Raw genomic sequence first — 21,919 nt, forward strand, 5'->3', positions numbered from 1 at the left:
TGATGCCGCTGGCATCCGAAAAGAAGAACACATTGAGACAGCTGTGATGACAGACGATTTTATTCCTAGCTAGTGAACTGTGAATTTATGTATGATATATTCAAGGCAAACAGAGGACTGCACAAAAATAGGCAATCAAACTCATAGTATTCATATGGAATCAGATAAAAGGTGTACTTTGTCAGAAACTTAGCAAAGCAATTTGGAGAATCCCATAAGCACACACAAGCAGAAAAAAAATATGCATGTTTTATAGACTACATATCCAGAAAAACAGAAGGATCTATTTTGAATTGCTTTGGATTACTACTGCCCTGACAAGCAGCTATCACACCCAGGAGTGATGATTCCACAAGGGGTATGAAGAGTAGTGACATTGACCTTGCATACATAAATGTGATACGCAACAGCTGCACATTAATACAAGGCTTTTCCCTTTAATGAATGCTGTAATAAAGTTCCTTCCAAAGGCATTACATGGCCATGGCGGTGCAGATGGACCTGGAATTTATCTGACCAAGGTCTTTTTTTAGTCTTTCACAGCTTACTGCTGATGTTTCCATTGCATATGCTTTCAACAATTTACCATTGATAGGAGAGCCACTCTGTGTGGTTGTCTGCTTTTATAATACACACAGCAAAGAGTGTAACGTATATGTTAAGTTATTAGGCTTTTGTACACCACAATTAAATGTTCTGTGGAGTGGTAACTTGCTACAAACATCTAAAGTTTCTAAAGGCTGGAAGTCTAATCTATCTATCTACACTATATATGTAAAAGCTGTTGGAATACAGTGTTCATGTATTCCTTGTGCAACAACTACATCAGTAATCAGTGGAGATATATTCTTCAACTAGTAGCAGTGGCAGTGTTTATAAGTTTGTAGCTACATCTTTAACCACTTGCCCTCCAGAGGATTCCCCCCCCCCTTCCTGACCAGGCCATTTTTTGCGTTACAGCGCTGGGTTACTTTAACTGACAATTGCACGGTCATGCAACGCTGCACACAAATGAAGTTTACATCCTTTTTTCCCAGAAATTGAGCTTTCTTTCGGTGGCAATTGATCACCTGTGCGTTTTTTATTTTTTGCACTATAAAAAAAAAGCCCAACAATTCTGAGAAAAAAATAACATTTTTGACATGTCCAGTAAAAAAAATTAAATTTCGTCATAAATTTAGGCCAAAATATATTCTACTACATGTCTGCTAAAAAAATCCCAATACATGTAAATTAATTGGTTTACATGAAAGTTATAGCATTTACAAATGGCGGTATATACACTGGGATTTTTATATTTTACTAGCAATGGCGGCGATCAGCGACTTATAGCGGGGACTGCGGTGGGCATTCTGATACTGGGGGGAACTGACTTGGTGTCACTGACATCCCCAGTGACACCAATACAGTGATCAGTGCTAATAAAAAGCACTGACACCGTACTAATGGCACTGGACAGGAAGGGGTTAACATGTGGGGCGATCAAAGGATTAACTGTGTGCTGTTTCACATTATGTGCTGTTTTACTATGTAAGCATGCTGTTTTGTATTGCTCTGCTATGCAGAGCAATACAAAGCAGCATGCTGGTGCTGACAGGGGAGAGAACTGTATTGCTTACATACAGTTCTCTCCCTCCGTCGGTAATGCTTGGCGATCACTGGATGCCGGCAAGTAATCACTGGCCTGGACCGGGTGATTGACAGCCGAGGCCGCGAATAGCGGCATGGGTTGGGCGCTCACGGCTCACGCACACCCCCTACCTGGAAATGCAAAATCATGTAGATATACGTGATTTTGCTCACGCGTGCCGCCCTGTAGCAGTATATCTGCTATAGGCTGGCGGGAAAGCGGTTAAACTCTCTGTTGTTTCTCTGGGATAAAATTTCCATTTCACATGTGGACTATGCACTGTCTGTTCTGTAGGGCTATATACAGAATCTCTAACAGGTTATGGGCCCAGACACCCAGTCATAGCCCGCTGCAGCAAACATTTGCAAGATACAGCAACAGAAAGAAGACTGCAACAGAATAAAACAAAATGGCCAGTAGCAAATCTCAGCAATAAATTGTATTTGATTAAAAAGCTATACCAAAGCAAACTGATGAAAAGCCAGGATGTTCAGGATTACATAGGGCACACCTTGAAAATAGCTGAATGCTAGAGAGGTATAGGAGAACAAATAAAAGATTTTCATGTTGCAGCAACATTACTTACTGGTTTACCAGATAGTTATAAAACGCTTGTCACAGCACTTGATGCATGTCCAGATGATGACCTCACATTGGAATATGTTTAGGGCAAGCTTATGGATGAATATAAGTGTAAAACAGAAAGCATTAATAGTGACAGTGCTTCTGTCGCAGAGTCTGCTTTAAAGACAAAAAAATAGGCATAAAAACAGTAACATGCAACAAGAAACATGTGAATGTTTTGTAAGCAAGAAACAAGGTCATTTAAAAGAAGAATGCAGAATCTGGAAATCTAGAATGCAGAAAAAACACCCAAAAAACAAGCAACCTAAATTAAAAAAGTCAAAAGTGTGAAGGAAGAAACTGATTTTTCTTCATATAATGAATATGTTTTTCAATCCAAAAGTTGCACCTCAACTTTACAGGCAAGGTGTGTTGATTCAGAAGCTACGAGTCAAATGACAAATAATACAAAATTCCTTTATTCACCTTGACCAGAATAAAACAGAAAAAACTGTCCTATTTCCCTGAGTGTCACCAGAAAGATACCTGTGAAAAATGTCCTGTAATTCCCTACTCTTGAAACTAATCTTTTGTCAGTGAAGAAACTCACAAAACAAGGCAATGACAGTTTTGCCATCACAAAAGGGCATATCTTACTTGCAAAGACTAAAATTACAGATTAATTGTATCAGTTGAGCTGCAATGAGGTGGTTAATACTGACTAGGAGAAAAAATATTCAAACTGCTTTCACAAATGGCACAGACGACTTGGGCACAGAATTCCTGACATAACAAAGAAATTAAGTGAGAATGACTATGCAAGTGGAACAAAAATTAGTCCATGTGATCAAACATTGAAATTCACCAGCTGTATAAAAGGAAAAACTACAAGAAAAGCCTTTCCAAAGCATAGTAACAGTAGAACTAAGAAACCTCTGGAGTTAATTCATTCAGATCTTTGAGGTCCAATGGAAAAATTGACTACAAGAAGGAAGAGGTATTTTCTCACTTTTATAAATGATAACTCCAGGTATACTACACTATATCTGTTACACAACAAAAGTGAAGTACCAGAGAAACTTGAGCAGTATGTGTACGCAATGTACTTGGAATTTTGCTAAATTTGTTACTTACTTGAGCCAATAGAATTGAATATTCAGGTGATAACACACAGGCGATTCTCAGAAAGCATGGCATAATATTTCATACTACTGTCTACAAATATATGTTGCGCTCCTAAATATTTCTCAACAAATTATGATACAAATAACTAATAAAAGTGTATAAATACCAAAAAATATTTAAATATATTATATATATATATATATATATATATATATATATATATATATATAAAAATGATTTCATACTACTGTGCCATAAAACCCAGAACAAAACGAGGTTGCAGAAAGAATGAACTGTACTTTATGCGAGAGTGGAAGAACCATGCTGTTTGATGCAGATATGCCAACATATGGGGGGAGGCTATTATGGCCACATGCGATCTCTATAGCTGACTACCAGGAAAATCAACTGAGAAAACTCTATATGAACTATGGAAAGGAATGCCCCCAAATTTGAACTATCTAAAAACGTTTTTCTTTTGCGCAGATCCCAAAAGAAAAATGTACAAAATGGGATGCTTGCACAAAGGAAAGTGTACTTGTGGGGTACAGTGAATCTCAAAAGGGATACAGAATTCTGCAACAAGACGCAAACAAGGTAACCATCAGTAGAAGCGTAATTCCCCTAAGAGCTCTTTCACATGGGCGTTCCGTATGTCCATTTATCATCTGTTTACGGATGAAAAACAGATACCCATGTATTTCTATTGGCTAGCAGATGTAAACGGATGATCATCTGTTTACATCCGTTAATGTCCACATTTGTTAATGTCCGTTTTTTTTTTTGAACGAAAAAAAAAAAAAAACGGACAAAAAATGGTTGTAAACAGGTGTAAACGGACAAACGGCCGTTTTTGTATTGGTAAAGGATGTAAAAAATGGATGTAAACTGAAAAACGGATGTAAACTGATGAAAAACGGATGTGAACTGATGCGTTTTTTCTAGGAAAAAAAGTGACTGAACTGATGAAAAAAAAACCCAGAATGCCCATGTGAAAGGACCGTTAAGTAATGGTCATTTTAATTATCATATTAAATCGGAATCAAATTTTTTGTATTCAAATCATATATGCTAGGTAGCTTTTAACTGAACATTTGACAATATCAACATATGTTTAGCTTGCTGGAGAAATTTAATAGAATCCATCTTTTTTCATTGCATTGCATACTAGCTCATTATGAAAGACTTCCCTTAGAATGAAGCCCTCCAGCAGTGCACTGTTACAGAGCTTCCATCTTCACCTGGTCTTCCTTCTGGGTTTGCGGGCTCTGACCATTTCATTGGCTGAGCCACGATGACATCACTCACACAGAGCTCTGACGGAACGGCACGGGTATGCCACATGGATGTCAAGTTGGGAGTAGTGACTGCGTCCATGACTGTGTCCACATGTGAGCATCAAAATACTGACCAGCAGATTTTTCTTTTACTGATCAACACACAGTGCTGGTTTATGCACCTGTGTGCACTGGCACAATGAAAACAATAGGCCGAATTTTATATTAGTAAAAAAAATGCTGCATGCTTGACATTATGGCGTTTTGAATGGGCACAATTCTGCCCGTGGTTTTAAAATGCTTAGCTAAAATAACAAATAGCACAAAAGTGTACTCAGGTGCCATTCATTTTAATAGCACCTAAAAACGCAGTGCAGTTCTCACGTGATTATCAAACAATAAATCGCACTGCAACCATGGCAAACCACATCACGCAAAGCGTGTCACCCAAACTTGTTTTGGGTGACACACTTCATGCGATGCAGTTTGCTGTGGCTGTAGCGCGATTAATCACGCAAAAGAACTGCACCGCGTTTTTAGGTGCCTTTTAAATGTATGGCACCTGAAAACGTTGTTGTGTGATTTCTAATTTTAGCAAAGCATTTGAAATCGCGGGTGGATTTTGCTGATTCAAAATGCCATGGTGTGAATAGGGCCTACGTGTCATGCTTTCAAGCGTTTTTCAAGCTTTTTGCAGCCTCTAAATGAAGACAGGAGGGTGGGGAAATGAAACTGGCTTTCTGCTTTTGTAAGTAGAAACACACATGAGATCTGTTCCTGTAATTGCCCTCCTGCTGCACCCTTTCTCCTGCTCATATGTGATTCCTCTACTGGCCTGGGCCCAGTACAGGTGCTACCGACATATCAGGGGTCCTGTCTGAAATCCTGGAAAGTGACCCCCATCCCCCTTAAGCAGTCTTATGTTGGCGACGGCTATGTCTGCATCCCATGTTGAAGGGATTCCCACAGGACTTTGAGAGTTGGGACAGCTATGTTAGTCTGGGGAGACTAAGAAAGCTGAGAAACTGGAAATACCACATGAAGACAACATGCTGATTCATTTTTAACACAACACAATGCTACCGTGTAAACAGCACTGTGTGGTACCATTGAAATATTCATGGCACACACTGACAGGTGATTGTAAGGCTTTAGAAATGCTGAATAAATGCTGCATAAACACATGGATATTGATACACTTATGATCAAGTCCTTAGGGGGATTCACCCTCTCTATTCTTCCTATTTACCATTCTAATTGAAAGTGAAAGTAAAAGAAAATCACAAATTTTGAGTTGTCCCCAGAACAGGAATTGTGGGAAAACCTTCCAATGGGAACATTTGTTTTGGTGACCTGGGGGGGCATCTGATGGATTCCCTTAATTTTCGGGGATTTCCTCTAACCTCCTGTTTTGGCTATGGGACAGGAAGTGAAGGTAACTTTCCCCAATTCGACACAGATGGAAAAAAAAATAAGAGGGGAAATAACCCACCCTTACTCTATTCAAAATTAAAATAAAATATTTGCCTATAGATCTACTTTAATACACCCTTTATTTTTTTTTTAATGCAAGAATGTAAGAACCTTGGGCGGCACAGTGGCTTAGTGGTTAGCACCTCTGCCTTGCAGTAATTGGGTCATGGGTTCAATTCCCAACCATTTTCCTAGTTTCATCCCTGGCCATGCGGGATCTCCTGCATGGTAGGGGTTGGGGAAAGACCTGGCAACCTACCCTGTAAAATAATTGCTAAGAGAATTCAAGGAAAAAGTAGCTTACGAGTGACGGTCCATGCAATCGCCAAGGGTCGGATACGACTGAATAGATAGAAGTACCTTAACCCTTTAAATACCAGAGCAATTTTATAAACTTGTGGCTTCTCCCTCTGGCACCTAGGTTCATAATGTGTCCTGCAGTGATTTAAGAGATCAATGGATGAAACCAAAAATGGAAGTAGGGGAAACCAGCATCAGATTCCTGGAAGTGACATATCCTAAATATTCTTCAACAAGCTTCTTTCTTCAATGGGGCTGGCAGAGGGTTAGGTAAGTATTAATTACAAGTAAGTTCACAAACGAGTGCAAGGTAAAAAAATGTATCAAAGCAGCTGGCATAAAAAGGCGAACCTCTCAAGCCGCCTAATCAATAAAACATAGCAATATGCAGCGCTAAGGTGTAAAGTGCATGACAAACAAATAAATAAGCAAAACACATATGAGATGCTGCAGAGCGCCCAAATAACACAATAAAGTGAATAAACGTCCCAATATGACGTATAAAGTGCTCAAGGTGATAAAATGATTATAATAAAGTCCAAAAACAGCAAAAAACGCCTTAAGGTGCAAATCCGTGACTCCTGTGATAATACAATAGATGTATATTGCACTAACCAGAAAGCGCAATAAAAAGCGCATTTGAGTAATTTAAACCACCCCTTTGACTAGGAGTGGTTTGAATTACTCAAATGTGTTTTGTTTTGTTGAGTCACTTTAACAATGAAGAAATATATATAATGTTAGGTCAGCGTCAATGCTATATATCAGGTATCACTAAATGGCGGACCATTGTCTGGATCCAGACCAAGTCACTGTCCAATCCAGACACGCCGCAGTTGCACCATTTAGGAGCCGCTAGTTTTTCTCCTCAGCCTCCACCAGTGCTGTCATCTTCGCAGAGCTGACATCGGGAGGTAGCACAGTGGTGGCCAGGAGCTGCCCAGTTAACTGATTGGTTGCTGGCATGCAGTGCGATTCTAGCAACCAATCACAAGCTAGTTAAAGCATATAAAACAATTAAAAGTCTGCAGCTACAAATACTGTAGCTACTGGCTTTTAATATTAGGGCACTTACCTGTCCAGAGATCCAGTGGTGTCTTTACCCCGAGCTGATTTTTCAATCGGCTGTCGGATACTGCGTTGCTATCTTGACTAAGGGAAACCGCTTACAAATTTCATAGAATAACAAACTGCTTCTGCAATTAAACAAAGGCACACCTCTTTAGAAGTGCAAATGTGATTTCCAAAAAAGTTGCCCTAACACACTCTTTTCTCCCAGTTAAGTCCCCCTTTAAAGACCTCACATGGATGCTCATCTGGAACGGACAGATGGGGCCCCTTTCTCTAAACATGCTCAGTACATGCATTGGGCAATGGTTAGAAATTCCAGAGTGCACAATGTAAGCCAAGCTGTGTCTTTCAGCAGACGGTGCATTTCAGCTTTAGAAATGCATCTGTCTGGCATCTCTGTACATGAGGATTTGGGCCCCTTTCACATCACATTTTAGGTATGGTGCAGCACATTAGAATAGGTCCTGCTAGCTGCATTTCTGATGTGTTTTCCAGTAAAACACACTTTACATAAAGTTTGATGGAAAAGCATGTAGAATGCATTTTATATTAACAGCATGCATACAACACGCTCACTGCAATTAAAGCATGCAGAAGTGAACAGGCCTTATTGGTGCTGAGGAAAATGTGGGGGTATGGGTTAGAGCAACCTTTTTTGAAATGACTATTTAATTAAAGCAGTATTAAACCCAAAACCAAAAATGGAATATATTGCAGCTTACCAATCATTGAGCAATGTGGCTACATCAGTTTTCTATTTTTTTTTTCTGTTTTCAGTTGGTGATGTGGCCAATAACACACCTGCTGTATTATGGTGCCCCACTCTGGATGAAGCAGCAAAAGAGACACATTTGAAGAGCAGCATTATCAGTCTGGAGGGAGGGGAGTGTACTAGCAGATTTAAATACACTACAAAATTGAAGCCAAATTCCAGCTAACACTTTATAAGCAGTTATAGAAACAATTTATTTGTCCTTTTTAGATAAAGGTTTTACATAAATAAATAAATGCTGACCATTGTAAGCACCCCTGTTAGTGTTAATAGGTTTTTCTCAACCCTCTAACTGCTACATCTGCAGGACAGCTTGATCTGTTGAAAAACAGACTTACTGGCCAGATCCCTAGGTAAAAAAAAAGGAAAGCCTAAAAAGGAAAACAAATGCAGCCATCACATTTAACCTCTTGCCAACTGAGCTATAGCCCAATGATGGCTACAGCGTGGTTGTCCAGTTCTGGGAGGGTGTCATATGACGTCCTCCCATAACACACCCTCCTGTGTGCCCCCAGCAGTGCACATGGCGATCTTCATGATCGCTGTGTCCTTCAGACACAGCTGATCATGTGATGAGGTAAAAGGGCATCACTTTGGCTTTTTACCACGTGATCAGCTGTGTCCAATGACACAGCAGATCACTGAGTAAATACAGTTGCTGGTTATCAGCAGTACTTTCTTTACGCTGTCACAGCGTGAAGAAAGTACTGCCAATAACTGGCAATTGTCATAGAACAGATTGGCACTGATGATCAGTGCCCAGCAGTGCCACCCACAAGTGCCCAGCAGTGCCACCCACCAGTGCACATCAGTGCCTCCTAGCAGTGCCCAGCAGTGTCACCCATCAGTGCCATTCATCAGTGCTGCCAAGCAGTGCCGCCCAGCAGTTGCGCCCATCAGTTCTCAGCAGTACCGCCAGTCGAGTGCTGTCAGTCAGTGCCTCCAGTCAGTGTCGCCCATTAGTGCTGCCCATCAGTGCCACCTATCAGTGCCCATCATTGCTGCATATCACTGCAGCATTATCAGTGCTGCCTCATTAGTGCAGCCTATCAGTGCCCATCAGTGCAGCCTCATCAACGCACATCAGTGATGGAGAAAAATTACCTGTTTGCAAAATTTTATAATAGAAACAAAGAAAAACTTTTTTTTTCCACATTTTTTGCTCTTTTTTTGTTTATAGTGCAAATAGTGCAAAAAAAAAATAAAACACCCAGCGGTGATTAAATACCACCAAAAGAAAGCTCTATTTGTGTGAAAAACAAAATGATACATGTTTCAGGAGTACAGTGATGCATGACCGTACAATTGTCATTCAAAGTGCAACAGCACTGAAAGCTGAAAATTGGCCTGAGAAGGAAGAGGGTAAAAGTGCCCAGTAGGCAAGTGGTTAAGATTTGGTAAGCTGCAATATATTAAATGTTTGTGTTTAGGTTTAATAACTTTTGAAAGCCCAAGCCCAGTTAACGCTTGTTTTGAATAGTGTGTATGTGTAAGTTCCTATACCTTCCCATTCTACTACAATGGTGTTCTATAGCAAATGTGTGCAAAGTGACTCACTTGCTTTAATTTTCCCTCCCCAGCAGGTACTTCTTGGCACAGAGGAGCATGTGAATCCCTACCCTTTCTCTCTAGGGACTTTGGCTTCCATACTCACTGGCCATACTGTATGTGCTCTCATTAAGTTGTGAAAGTGCTGTGAAAAACGTTGGCAGCATATAAATGGGAAAAGATTAAATGGTTTAAATCACCTTTCTATAAGTCATTCAAACAGGAATAACAGCAAAGGATTGTTCACTTACCCACACCAATTATGACTCACAGCTTTCTGAAGGCACACCAAAGATACAGCTTTACAGGACTTTTGGTGTGCTTTCAGAAAACGCACCAAAAATGACTGATCTAATAGAATTCTATGGCAAAGTGGTGATAACCTGCATGAATACCTTGGGTACACTGCACTACACTGGCAGTGTGAAAGTACCCTTACAAGTGCAAATTGTCTACTATATGATACAGCTAAAGAAGCAAATATACTAAAAAAAATGAAAATTAGCAAAATGTTGTTGTGATATATTTTATATGAAAGCACAGTTTACATGCCACTAATTATATTAATGCAAACTAAGCAACTTTTAGTGTATACTCTGAAAATATGTTGTTTAACCACTAGCCTACAGGACACTTATACCCCCTTCCTGCCCAGGCCAATTTCCAGCTTTCAGAGCTGTCACTCTTTGAATGACAATTGCGCGGTCATGCAACACTGTACCCATATGAAATTTTTATAATTTTTTTGTGACAGAGCTTTATTTTGGTGGTATTTAATCACCTCTGGGTTTTTCATTTTTTCTTAAACAAACCAAAAACCACTGAAAATTTTTTTTAAAAACAAATGTTTTTTCTTAGTTTTTCTTATAAAATTTTGTAAATAAGTGATTTTTCTCCTTCACTGATGTGCGCTAATGAGGCTGTAGTGATGGGCACTGATAGGCTGCACTGATGCACACTGATAGGTGGCACTGATGGGCATTGACAGCCATCACTGATGGGCACTGAAAGGCAGCACTCATATATGGCACTAATAGGCAGCACTGACTGGCACTGTTAGGCAGCACTGATGCGCACTGACTGGCACTGATAGGTGGCACTGACTGGCATTAATAGGTGGCACTGATGGGAGACACTGAAAGGCAGCTCAGATGGGCACTGATATGTGGAATTGATGTGCACAGGTAGGCACTGAAATGTGGCACTGATGGGCACTGGCAGGTGGCATGGATGAGCACCGACAGCTGGCACTGATGGACACTGACAGGTGGCACTGCTGGGGCTACACAGATCATTAGGGCACACTGACCATCAGTGCTCTGATGATCAGTGTACATGTCCACTCCGAGGAATGACGATTATCGGCTCTCCTCACGAGCTGTCAGCGTGACAGCTCGTGAGGAGAGAAATGCCGATACTGGCATTTCCCTGTTTACATGTGATCAGCTGTGATTGGACACAGTTGATCACATGACTGAGCCGATATCTTTGGCTCTTTCCATTGATCGGTGATCCGCTGTGTCCGAGGGACACAGCGCACCACCGATCGCCGCGCTGCGTGCTCCCGGAGCCGCGCATGCGCGGTTAGCATGGGAGGACATCATATGATGTCCTCCCAGAAAGAGAGAACCGCCTTGCGCCTGTCATTGTACTATATGGTGGGCAGGAGGCGGCTAAAGGATATGTTCACCTTTGAGAACATGTTACAGCAGGGGTCAGCAACCCGTCTATCGTGGTCTACCTGTCAATCGAGGGCAGGTGACAGGTAGACCGCGAACAGGTCCCCCCCCTCCTTTCCCCCAGCCTCCTCCGCTGCTGCTGCTGTCATCCTCCGTGCACAGCAGAGAGCAGAAGACAGCACAGCTCAGGACGGAGGGCGGAAGGAAGAGCTGGCCAAATTAACTTTTCATATTAACCCGAAGGTGATTGGTTGCTAGATCAATCCTAGCAACCAATTACCAGCTAAGTTAATATGAAAAGCTTGTTTGGCCAGCTCTTCCTCCCACCCTCCGTCCTGAGCTGTGCTGTCTTCTGCTCTCTGCTGTGCACAGAGGATGACAGCAGCAGCAGCGGAGGAGGCTGGGGGAAAAGGGGCAGAAGACATTGCTGTGGGGGGGGGAAGGGGGCCAGAGGTCACTGCTATGGAGGAAAGGGGGGCAGAGGACATTGCTGGGGGGGAAGGGGGCCAGAGGTCACTGCTATGAGGGAAAGGGGGGCAGAGGACACTACTGGGGGGGGGGGTGATGTGCAGAGCACACTGCTATGGGTGGGGCCACCCCTATAGCAGTGTTTTCTACCGTACTTCATATCTCCTCCCCCACAATAGTGTCCTCTTCCCCCCCTTTCCCCATAGCAGTGACCTATGACCCCCTTCTCCTCCCCCCCAGCATTGTCCTCTGCCCCCCTTTTCCCCATAGCAGTGACCTCTAGCCCCCCCTTCCCCCCAACAGCAACGTCCTTCCCCTCCCCTTTCCTCGCATGGTTTGCGGCTCTCTCAGAGGAGACCCCTCAGTAACACAAACACACACAAACACACACACACACACACACACACAAACACACACACACACACACACAAACACACACAGTCTTGGGGGCTCTGATTGAGGACGAAGGAAGTCACTAGTCTTCCTCCTTCCTCCACAGTTCTCCCGTGATTCACTCTTCTCCCCCCGATTCTCCACCTCTGGGCTGGAGAATCTGTAGGGAGAATTTTCACACAGAACAGCAGTGAAGGGCTGACATCGCTCCTTCATACACTGACCATTTCTGTCAGTGACAGATTCTGTGTGCAAGGATTCTCCGTTCTCACGTTCTCCGCTGATCATCTCTGTTTCCTAAACCACTAATAATCTGAGATCAGCAGCTTAAGATCACCGCTGATCTCAGTTTTATAAAAAGACACCTTAGTTAGGCCTTGCGAGTTAATTTTTTTTTTTTTTTAAATGGAGCTGAACCCCGGTGATCTTTGATCTTTTTTCATGTTGTTCAGGTAGATCTCCACCTCTCAAAGGGTTGCCTACCCCTGTGTTACATGTTCCACACGTTTTTAGAGTAACATGTTACACCCTGACTATGGGTATAACATGTAACATGTTACGAAAGGTGTACTAGTCCTTTAAGCCCTGCTTCACACCAGGATGACTTGTCATGCGATTTGACAGTTCCATATTGCATGACAAGTCGCACCCTATTTTCAGCAATGAAACCGTTCAAATCAGTCACACCAATTTTGGATATAGTTCCTGCACTATTTTTGGCTATTTCGGGTGCGACTTCCATAGACATCTCACTGATCTGCGGCTTTGAAATTACACTAAATCTGGTGAAATACCGCAATTTCAAAATTGCATTCAGTGTAAACCAGGGCTAAGGTTCCTTTGAATCCTAGTTGGGAAACCCTTGGTGCATATTACAATATGCAGCTTTTCATATTGAAGAACTAATGTTCCTGAATATATTGAAGGGTTGGGGTGACCCTCGGGTGGTAGAAGGTCACACCCGATAGGGAAAAAAGTGCCACGTCCCAGTACAGACTATTGAAAGAGGGAATGTGAAAATGGACTTTGCAGGCACAAAAACTCGGTACACAAAAAGATAAAATCAATGTTCCTTTATTAGACATCACATCATCTGTAAAAAGTATCTTGTATCATATAATTGCACAATTCACCCACAGCTGATATCCCATAACCCACCGACCAGTTAGGATCATAGCAAAAGATGGTAACAATATGGAAAATACCAACAAAGTAATCCTTCAAAGGGGTAGCGGATATTCAGGCTGTGCAGGCAACGCAGACATGTTTCGCGACGAAAGTCACTTGCTCAGGGGCTAGCAATATATCTAGGGAGAATAAATATGCTTAGACAATATAGATACACATAAAGGTTACAAAGCAACATAGTATATAAGATAGTAATGTTCACTTACAAAATAAACTTGTGTGCACTGGGCAATGATGAACTCCCCGAGACGCAAAGGGGGCAGATCCCCTCAGGTCGCTGACAAAGAGAGGGACCTCCAGAGGTCAGATATGGGGGGTGCAAAAACCGAGCACAAGGTGGGCAAGGGACCCATAGGGATCCTCAAAGGCAATAGATTTCCACGTGTTAAATGGCAAAGCTCCAGGCTAGGAATAAAGGACCAGAGAAGGCCTAAAAAGAGACATATAAATTGACTGAGAAAACATCCTTCTGAACAGGAGCAATTGCTAAAATATAGCCTTGTTACCTAGATAATCTTTTACCTTGTAATATAGTAAGTAGATAGGCCCATTAGGGCTAACACATTGCATTCCCTCACCAGGGAGCAAGAGATGAACAGCCCCTATTCCAATCCAAAAGACTTGTCCTCAACAGGAGACAAAAAAAAGGCCTATAAGCCTAAAAAAATAAATATGATCATAGTATAAATATCCCCCATATTGGGATCAGGATCGTCCGCTCCCCAATTAGGGATGACCTACAGGTAATAAGCAATGTACACAGTTCGTAGGACCACCGTCAAGGGCTGTTACACCATGGAAGAATCAGAGGGGGCCTTACACAAGCCCACACCGTTTAATTACACCCCGACCTGGCACGCCACCGCCACACAGCGTATGATGTAAAAAGGCCTGTAGGCCTAAGAGGGGAGACAAATATAATATCCTGCTTAGTATAGGTATCCCCTGAATTGAAATTAAACACGTGCCACCCCCCATTGGGGATCACCTACCAATAGTTGGTGATGTACACCGTTTGTGGGACCACCGTCAAGGGCGTTACACTTCAAGGAGTCACAAGGGCCCATATACCAGCCCGCACCGTTATATGCACCCCGACCTGGCGCACCCACGCCACGCGGCATGTGACATCACCGGGCCCAGCCGTGAAGGACCGTGCAAGTGCAGGACCCGCACATGCGCCGAGCCCACAAGGGGCGGGAAACCGCGCATGGGAAAACCACGCAGACAGGGGACAGATCTGAAGGTCCACCCCACAATCCACAGGCACCCCGGCCCGGTCACTCCCATCAACCCCAAGGGACACGTCAACCACAGACGAGGCGGGTGAAGGGGCACGAGCCAGAGTGAACCTGTGGCCACCCGGCCACATACCCGACCACAGGGGAGAGGAAACCCCCTCCTCCCCAGGAACAACCCCAGGCCTCCCACCGTCCCCCCGAAGGTCCACCACAGCAACAGTATACATCCGTTACAACAGTGCAAATATTTGCATACAAAAAAGACAAAAAAACACAATGTGTATATAATACATTGGCCACAAATTATATCAAGGACATATTAGGTACAGGGATACTGATGATAACATTACACATCACCTCAAAAACCTATACCTAGATTGTGGAGGCACAGAATTAAACCATCAGGGTACACACATATTCCACTAATAGTGAGATCATAAACAAACATCGATATTCCCACTTCTGGGTCCACAGCCCATTACAGGACTCAGGAGTGATAACTCAGAGAATGCAGCCAGGTTTCACAAAAATGGTTTGTATGATAAGATCTCATTAAGGCCTGGTGGATTTACTGCATAGAGATGTTCGAATCCACATAGTTTCCCTACATAATTTTTTTTTTATCCCAGTTGCCTCCACGTGGATCTCTGGTCACTACTTCCAAAACAGTGAATCTACCATGGGTAGTATCGAATTTATGAGAGTCCCAGATGGTATCTAATAGGAGTAAGCATTTTAGCATTCAAGGAATAATAAATATGATAGTGTATTCTCTGATCGAACTGGCGTATGGTTTTGCCTACCTAATAGGCCCCACAGGTACATGTCATAAGATAAATGATTCCCCTGGTGGTAGAACTAACATGACATTTTGGAAAAAATGTCTCTCCACTTGTTTATCTAATTAATAGTATAAGAATGTAGTTTAGGAAATATCTGGACAACTTTGATTAGAATTATGACTGCAGCTGTCCAAGCCCAAAAGGCATTACCTGTCACTCAGATCAAAGGGGCTCCTAAAAGTGGCCAATCAGAGTGCTTGTCATTATACTGAATTGGGAGAAAGTGAGTCATCTGTGGGTTTCTGATGGTGGCATAAATATTCTAAATATCCTGTCATCTGCCTTGTCTGTACCTCTGTTTTATGAACTGTCGCTGAACTGATTAAATGCATCTCTCTGAAAAAGAACTGTTGGACTAGTTGCTGTGGGAAATTACATTTTATAAATACACACTCCACCAAGGTGCCAATACGTCCAATCTTTCTGCCCTGATGATGCCAGGACCTCCCCTGTCCCAGTACTCTGCCATTCAGATATGAATAATCAATGCGACATTACGGATTACACAGAGCTGGAGCTGTCAAACTAAAGCAGTCTGGCAATGCTTATCAACAACATTACTCAATAGAAACCATGTTTCATTTTGTATCGGTTTATTCAGCTACAGATCAAAGGGATGAACTTAGACCTGAAGGTAAAGTCAGGTAAAGCAACATGACAAGTAAAAAAAAGTTTTTGTTTTTTTTAATTATATGTTTGTGTTTAACCCCTTCCTAACCCTTAGTTTACTCTGATCAACTCTAAATAAAAGAGAAGTCCGGGAATAGTTTTTTCCCCCCCAAATTATACTTACCTAGATGAATGCATCTGTCCCCCGCTCACTCTAAGTGTGTGTGAGACTGTAGTCACCCCTGTCTGCTCACTGGAGCACTGGGCTGTGGAGGGGGAGAAAGCAGCTGACTAAGGCTGGCCATACACTATACAATTTTCTGTCCAATTTCCTTTAGATTTACCTTCAACTATGTAGTGCAAGAGCCTGCCTAATTGGATACAATTGAAAGTGTTGTTAGGTTTGACCTTCTATTATATAGTTTTTGGTAAATCCAAACCAACAATCTCAAGAAAATTGTATAATGTATGGCCAGCCTTAGGCTCTCAGCACCTCGCCAGGTGACGCTCCAGACTTAAAGTCAGGATCTTTCCCCAGCCTGGGTTGGCTGAATCGCTTCAGCCTGCTGTCAGCTGAAAACGTGTCACAGGAGTGCAGAACGAACTGCACTCCTGTGATACACGAGGAGTACAGCCAAAAGAGCGTTGGCTGTATTGCTCCTTTAACTCCTTATTATTCTCTTCAATTATTATTTTCCTGCTGATTTTTTTTGTTAGTTTCTATTTTATTACCTAATAATATTTAAACTTTTTTTTTTGTTTTTGTTAGTTATTATTTTGCACCTTTAACATTTGATTACAAATTTCACATTTAAAAAAAGCGCAAAATTTATAAAAACCCAGTTTATTTGTAAAAAACTTTGCAATACTTTGTACCAGAATCATAATTTTAGTGTAATTTTAAAACAGGACAAATTACAGAATAAAATCTGTACTTTTTAGGTGCAGTAACAATATTTATTTTTAAGCTAACACTGCTGAAAAAAAGAAAAAGTGCGTTTTGTTACGTTTAGTTGTTTAAGGATTGTGAAAAAAAAGTTAATGTTGCATGACACTGTTCACAAAAAAAGCCATGTTTATCCTTAAACAATATATGTATTACGTTTCTATCTTAAAGCGGAGTTCCAGTTGAATAAAAAAAAGCAAAAAACAAAAGTCAGCAGCTACAAAAACTGTAGCTGTTGACTTTAAAAATACAGACACTTACCAGTAAAAAAGCACACAGGTGGCGCAGGCACCTAGCACATTGTCCAAGGTTTATTAAAATGTTTCAAAAGACAAAAAACATAGTCACAAACTTAACGCATAAAAAGGCTACAGAGATGCCCAAAATGATGGCAGTGTCCGACTGATGGTCTGGTCGGCCCTCTGACGCATTTTGGGGATGTGCCCCTTTCCTTAGGCTTCAGCTCTGAGGAAAGGGACATGTCCCCGAAATGCATCAGTAGGCTGACCACACCACCATTCGCGCACTCTGCCATCATTTTGGCCATCTCTGCGGCCTTACAGGCTTTTTACACGCTAATTTTGTGAGTATGTTTTTTTTCTTTTTAAACAGTTTAATAAACCTTGGATTTTGCACTAGGTGTTTGCCCCACCTGTGTGCTTTTTTTCCAGTTCGTTGATCTCCCCATCTAAGGAGGGCTGCATCACCAGACCTTTATCCATAGGTCATCCACACACCTGATTCCCTGGCCTCTCCCAGGTATTGACCCCTTTGAGGCACTGGAGAGTTAGTACAGACACTTACCTGTCCCGTGGTCCAATGGTGTCCTCACCTTGGCTGGTTTCACCGGCTGTTTTCTCTCCCGGCCCCGGTATGTTCAGTGTGGGCACCTGGCTGTGACAACTTGCGGCTTCACAGCCGGGTGCCCACTGCACATGCACGAGTAGCACTGCGCTTTCTGAATGGTGCCATACTCTTCTGGGACCTGTCACATGTTTCAGAAGACTATGGGGAGGGAGGGGGGAGGACAATTTACACTTCCGATGGTCTTAGGCAATCGTACCAGAAGTGGGAGCGGGTACCTGTCAAATTCAGGTACTTGCTCCACCAAGGTGCCAATCCTTAATGGGGTGTGGGGGAAAACAGCTTAAAGTGGAACTTCCCCTTTTGGGTGGTGCTCCGCTTTAAGTAATGACAAAGTTATCGCCGAATAAACAGGCCCATAGCTCAAACTAAAATCTTTCCAAAACTGAGCTCATACTATTCCCTCCAGCCCATGCCCCCTCCCCTAACTTCTCCATCAACATCAATAACACAATCATCAGTCCCTCCCTTCATGCCAGGGTACTAGGTGTAATCCTGGACTCCCATCTGTCCTTTCAGCCCCAAATCCAATCACTGTCCAAATCTTGTAGACTTCACCTCCGCAACATCTCCAAGATACGCCCGTTCCTAACCTCGGAAACCACTAAGCAACTTATTCTCTCCCTGGTTATATCTCGCCTTGACTATTGTAACTCCCTCCTCATTGGCCTACCTCTTCGCAGGCTATCCCCTCTTCAGTCTATCATGAATGCTGCTGCCAGACTCATCCACCTTACTAACCATTCCATATCTGCCACCCCTCTCTGCCAATCCCTCCACTGGCTTCCCATTGCCCAACGGATAAAATTAAAAACATTAACAATAACATATAATTTATAACTTTGCCCCAAATTACATCACCAATCTTGTCTCCAAATGTTACCCAAACCGTCCTCTCTGCTACTCCCACAACCTCCTGCTCTCTAGCTCCTTTGTCTCTTCCTCCTATGATCGTCTCCAGGACTTCTCCAGAGCCTCCCCCCTCCCATGATCGTCTCCGGGACTTCTCCGGAGCCTCCCCCATCCTCTGGAACTCTCTACCCCAATCTATCAGACTATCACCTACTCTGAGCACTTTTAGGTGATCTCTGAAAACCTATCTCTTCAGGGAAAGCCTATCCTGCCCTCAGCTAATAACTGAATCTTCTATTCCTCCTACCAGTCCATTCCCCCCAGTTATTACCTTTTATACCACCAGCTCCTTCCTCTTATATTGTAAGCTCCAAGGAGCAGGGCCCTCCTATCCCTCTTGTACTGAACTATATTGTCTCCCTTTATATTGTAACACGCTGAGCAAACTGTTGGCGCTATATAAATCCTGTATAATAATACTCTTAGATTGTAAGCTCCAAGGAGCAGGACCCTTCTATCCCTCTTGTACTGAACTATATTGTCTCCCTTTATATTGTAACACGCTGAGCAAACTGTTGGCGCTATATAAATCCTGTATTGTAATAATAATAGCAGAAATGTAAACATTGCTTTGGTCCATAGGGGGTGAACAGGTGTAAGAGGAAGTGGATAACCTGCATTACACCCTGCTCAGGTGTTTATTGTCAATAAACCACGCCTACTGGGCAGTGCCTACATTTAATAAACCACACCCACATTTCATTACACTACCACACAATGTCCCCTGCCCTCTCCATGGATGACAAGGTACATATGCTATACCTTACACAACTGTGTACAATAACCCCACAACATAAGATAACCTTGCTGCGCCATTCAGCTCTGTGACACTTCTAGTAACTGCAATAAAACAAATACACAGAGCAGAGCATCATACGTAACAGGAAGTCTATACATCCAGCGCCATGCTGTACTCACGTGACAGCGCAGCTCCATGAGCCTGTTCGCAGTCATGTGATAGGGGGCGTGTCCCGACATAAAGATTATATACAAATACGAGGCTGACTATGTAAAATAAAATGGAATTCAGAGAGGCAGTCTTACTGACCCCGGCACGCCTGCTACATCGGTTGTGGCTATAACATTTAGGTTTCTGCAGACAGGCGCACGGCGGGCAGCCTACGGGGTCCTGAGACACATGGCGGCCTTGTGGCGGTGCTCGGCGGGGAGAAGGGTGATCTCTATAACGTCCAGGTGTAGCCGGACACTGGCAGGTACACCGGGCTGAGAGAGCTGTACTAGGGGCACGTAGACTCCTTATCGGCATATGAAGAGGCGGTTGCAGGGCATGCTGGGAGTTGTAGTTCTAGAGTTGTGATATCTCTATGGGGAGGAGGGTGTCCTTGTGGTAAAGCTCTGTAAATGGAGTTATTAAGCAGATTGTCAGTCCTCTATTGTGTCTCTGGGAGAGTAATCACAGGTGGAAAGAAAACCTGCACTGACTGACAGCACTGTGTGAGGTGACATTGCCTGTCATGTTCATCCAATGGCTTCAGGTGATGTGATCACTAACTGAGAACCAGTGCCAGGAGAAGGTGGAAAAGAGGTTGGTCCCCCCCACCCCAATCCATGAAGTTCTGAAGGCAACTGTCACTTCTGCCCACCCCTAGGTCCCTGCCTTACACAGTAAGTTGGATCAGCAGTTCTGTCTTCATCTGCTGGTTTTGGTCTACCCACTTGACTACAGGGCACTTATATCCCCTTCCTGCCCAGGCCAATTTTCAGCTTTCAGCGTTGTTACACTTTGACAATTGCACGGTCATGCAACATTGTACTCATGAAATTTGTATCATTATTTTGAGACAGAGCTTTCTTTTGGTGGTTTTTAATCACCTCTGGGTTTTTATTTTTTTGCTAAACAAACCAAAAACAACTGAAAATTTTGAAAAAAAAAGTTTTTGTCTTTGTTTCTGTTTTATAAAATTTGGTAAATAAGTGATTTTTCTCCTTCACTGATGTGCGCTAATGAGGCTGCAGTGGTGGACACTGATGAGGAGACACTGGTAGGTGGCAGTGATGGGCATTGAAAGGCAGCACTCATATATGGCACTGAAAGGCAGCTCTGATGGGCACTGATATGTGGCATTGATGGGCACTGGCAGGTGGCATTGATGGTCCGACAGGTGGCACTGATGGGGCTACACTGATCATCACTGCGCTGATGATTAGTGTACATGTCCCCTCTGAGTAATGGTGAATACAGTCTCTCCTCTCCTCACGAGCTGTCAGCGTGACAGCTCGTGAGGAGAGGAATGCCGATAACCAGCATTTCCTTATTTACATGCGATCAGCTGTGATTGGACACCGCTGATCACATGACAGAGCCGACATCATCAGCTCTTTCCATTGACCGGTGATCCACTGTGTCCCAGGGACACAGCGCACAACCTATCGTCGCACACGCGTGGTTAGAGTGGGAGGACGAAATATGACGTCCTCCCACAACGAGAGAACCGCCTTGCGCCTGTAATTTCCTTTCATGGCGGGCGGGAGGCGGTTAGAATAGATCTAAAGCCAAAATGCCTTTCCTAGTGGCAGCATACTACCTCATGTATTCTGCCATGGATTGATGCCAGAAAAGGAAAATTATGGTAAGCGTTTGATACAATTTTTTTTTTTTTTTTTTACATTTAGGATAGAGCACAGAATAGTCAAATTCTCCTTCAGATATTTTCCACTATCTGTGCCTGATTGTGGAAATATTTTCACTTCCTGTCTGGCACACAACGAAGTGGGATGAGATTTCTCCAAAGTAAGGGAAATCCCCTCTTAGGAAGGCCATACACAGTTCAAATTTCAGATGATCCCTGCTGAATCTACTGAAGTTCAAGCTGTGGGTGGCCCTGTTTGCATCACCCAGCTGAACATGTAGATAACATGTATCTGTCTGTCTGCAGCCTGCTCTTCTCTACAGCCGTTCAAAGTGCAGAATTTATAAAGCTTGTGTGAGATTTCAGAAAACAGGGTGGGGAGCTGGAATTATGCCTTGCAGAGCGCAGTGAGGAGAGCTCTGAGAG

At 42.9% G+C, this 21,919-nt stretch overlaps 2 protein-coding genes and 1 long non-coding RNA gene across 3 annotated transcripts in view; 1 reads left to right on the forward strand and 2 right to left on the reverse strand.

Moving 5' to 3' along the window:
* The window catches only part of LOC149466462 (catechol O-methyltransferase-like), a 150,862-nt gene extending 131,004 nt beyond the window's left edge, over positions 1 to 19,858 (reverse strand). The window contains exon 1 of the mRNA XM_089672475.1: positions 19,821 to 19,858. Coding sequence (XP_089528601.1) covers positions 19,821 to 19,856 — 36 coding nt within the window. The 5' untranslated portion in view covers positions 19,857 to 19,858. The remainder of the gene's footprint in view (positions 1 to 19,820) is intronic.
* On the reverse strand, positions 13,359 to 19,813 carry LOC149466463 (uncharacterized). Its single transcript, XR_016312063.1, has 3 exons — positions 19,665 to 19,813; positions 13,695 to 13,918; positions 13,359 to 13,607 (listed from the first exon to the last, which is right to left on the reverse strand). It is a non-coding gene; the product is annotated as an uncharacterized LOC149466463 (long non-coding RNA).
* A 70-nt stretch (positions 19,859 to 19,928) lies between the features above and the next one.
* TXNRD2 (thioredoxin reductase 2) overlaps positions 19,929 to 21,919 on the forward strand; it is a 186,223-nt gene continuing 184,232 nt past the window's right edge. The window contains 1 exon segment of the mRNA XM_089672476.1: positions 19,929 to 20,116. Within this exon segment, the coding sequence (XP_089528602.1) occupies positions 20,041 to 20,116 (76 nt within the window). The 5' untranslated portion in view covers positions 19,929 to 20,040.

The sequence above is a fragment of the Staurois parvus genome, unplaced genomic scaffold (genome assembly GCF_062004578.1).
Source record: "Staurois parvus isolate SC_StPar_1 unplaced genomic scaffold, SC_StPar_1.0 ptg000129l, whole genome shotgun sequence".
Classification (NCBI taxonomy): Eukaryota; Metazoa; Chordata; class Amphibia; order Anura; family Ranidae; genus Staurois; species Staurois parvus.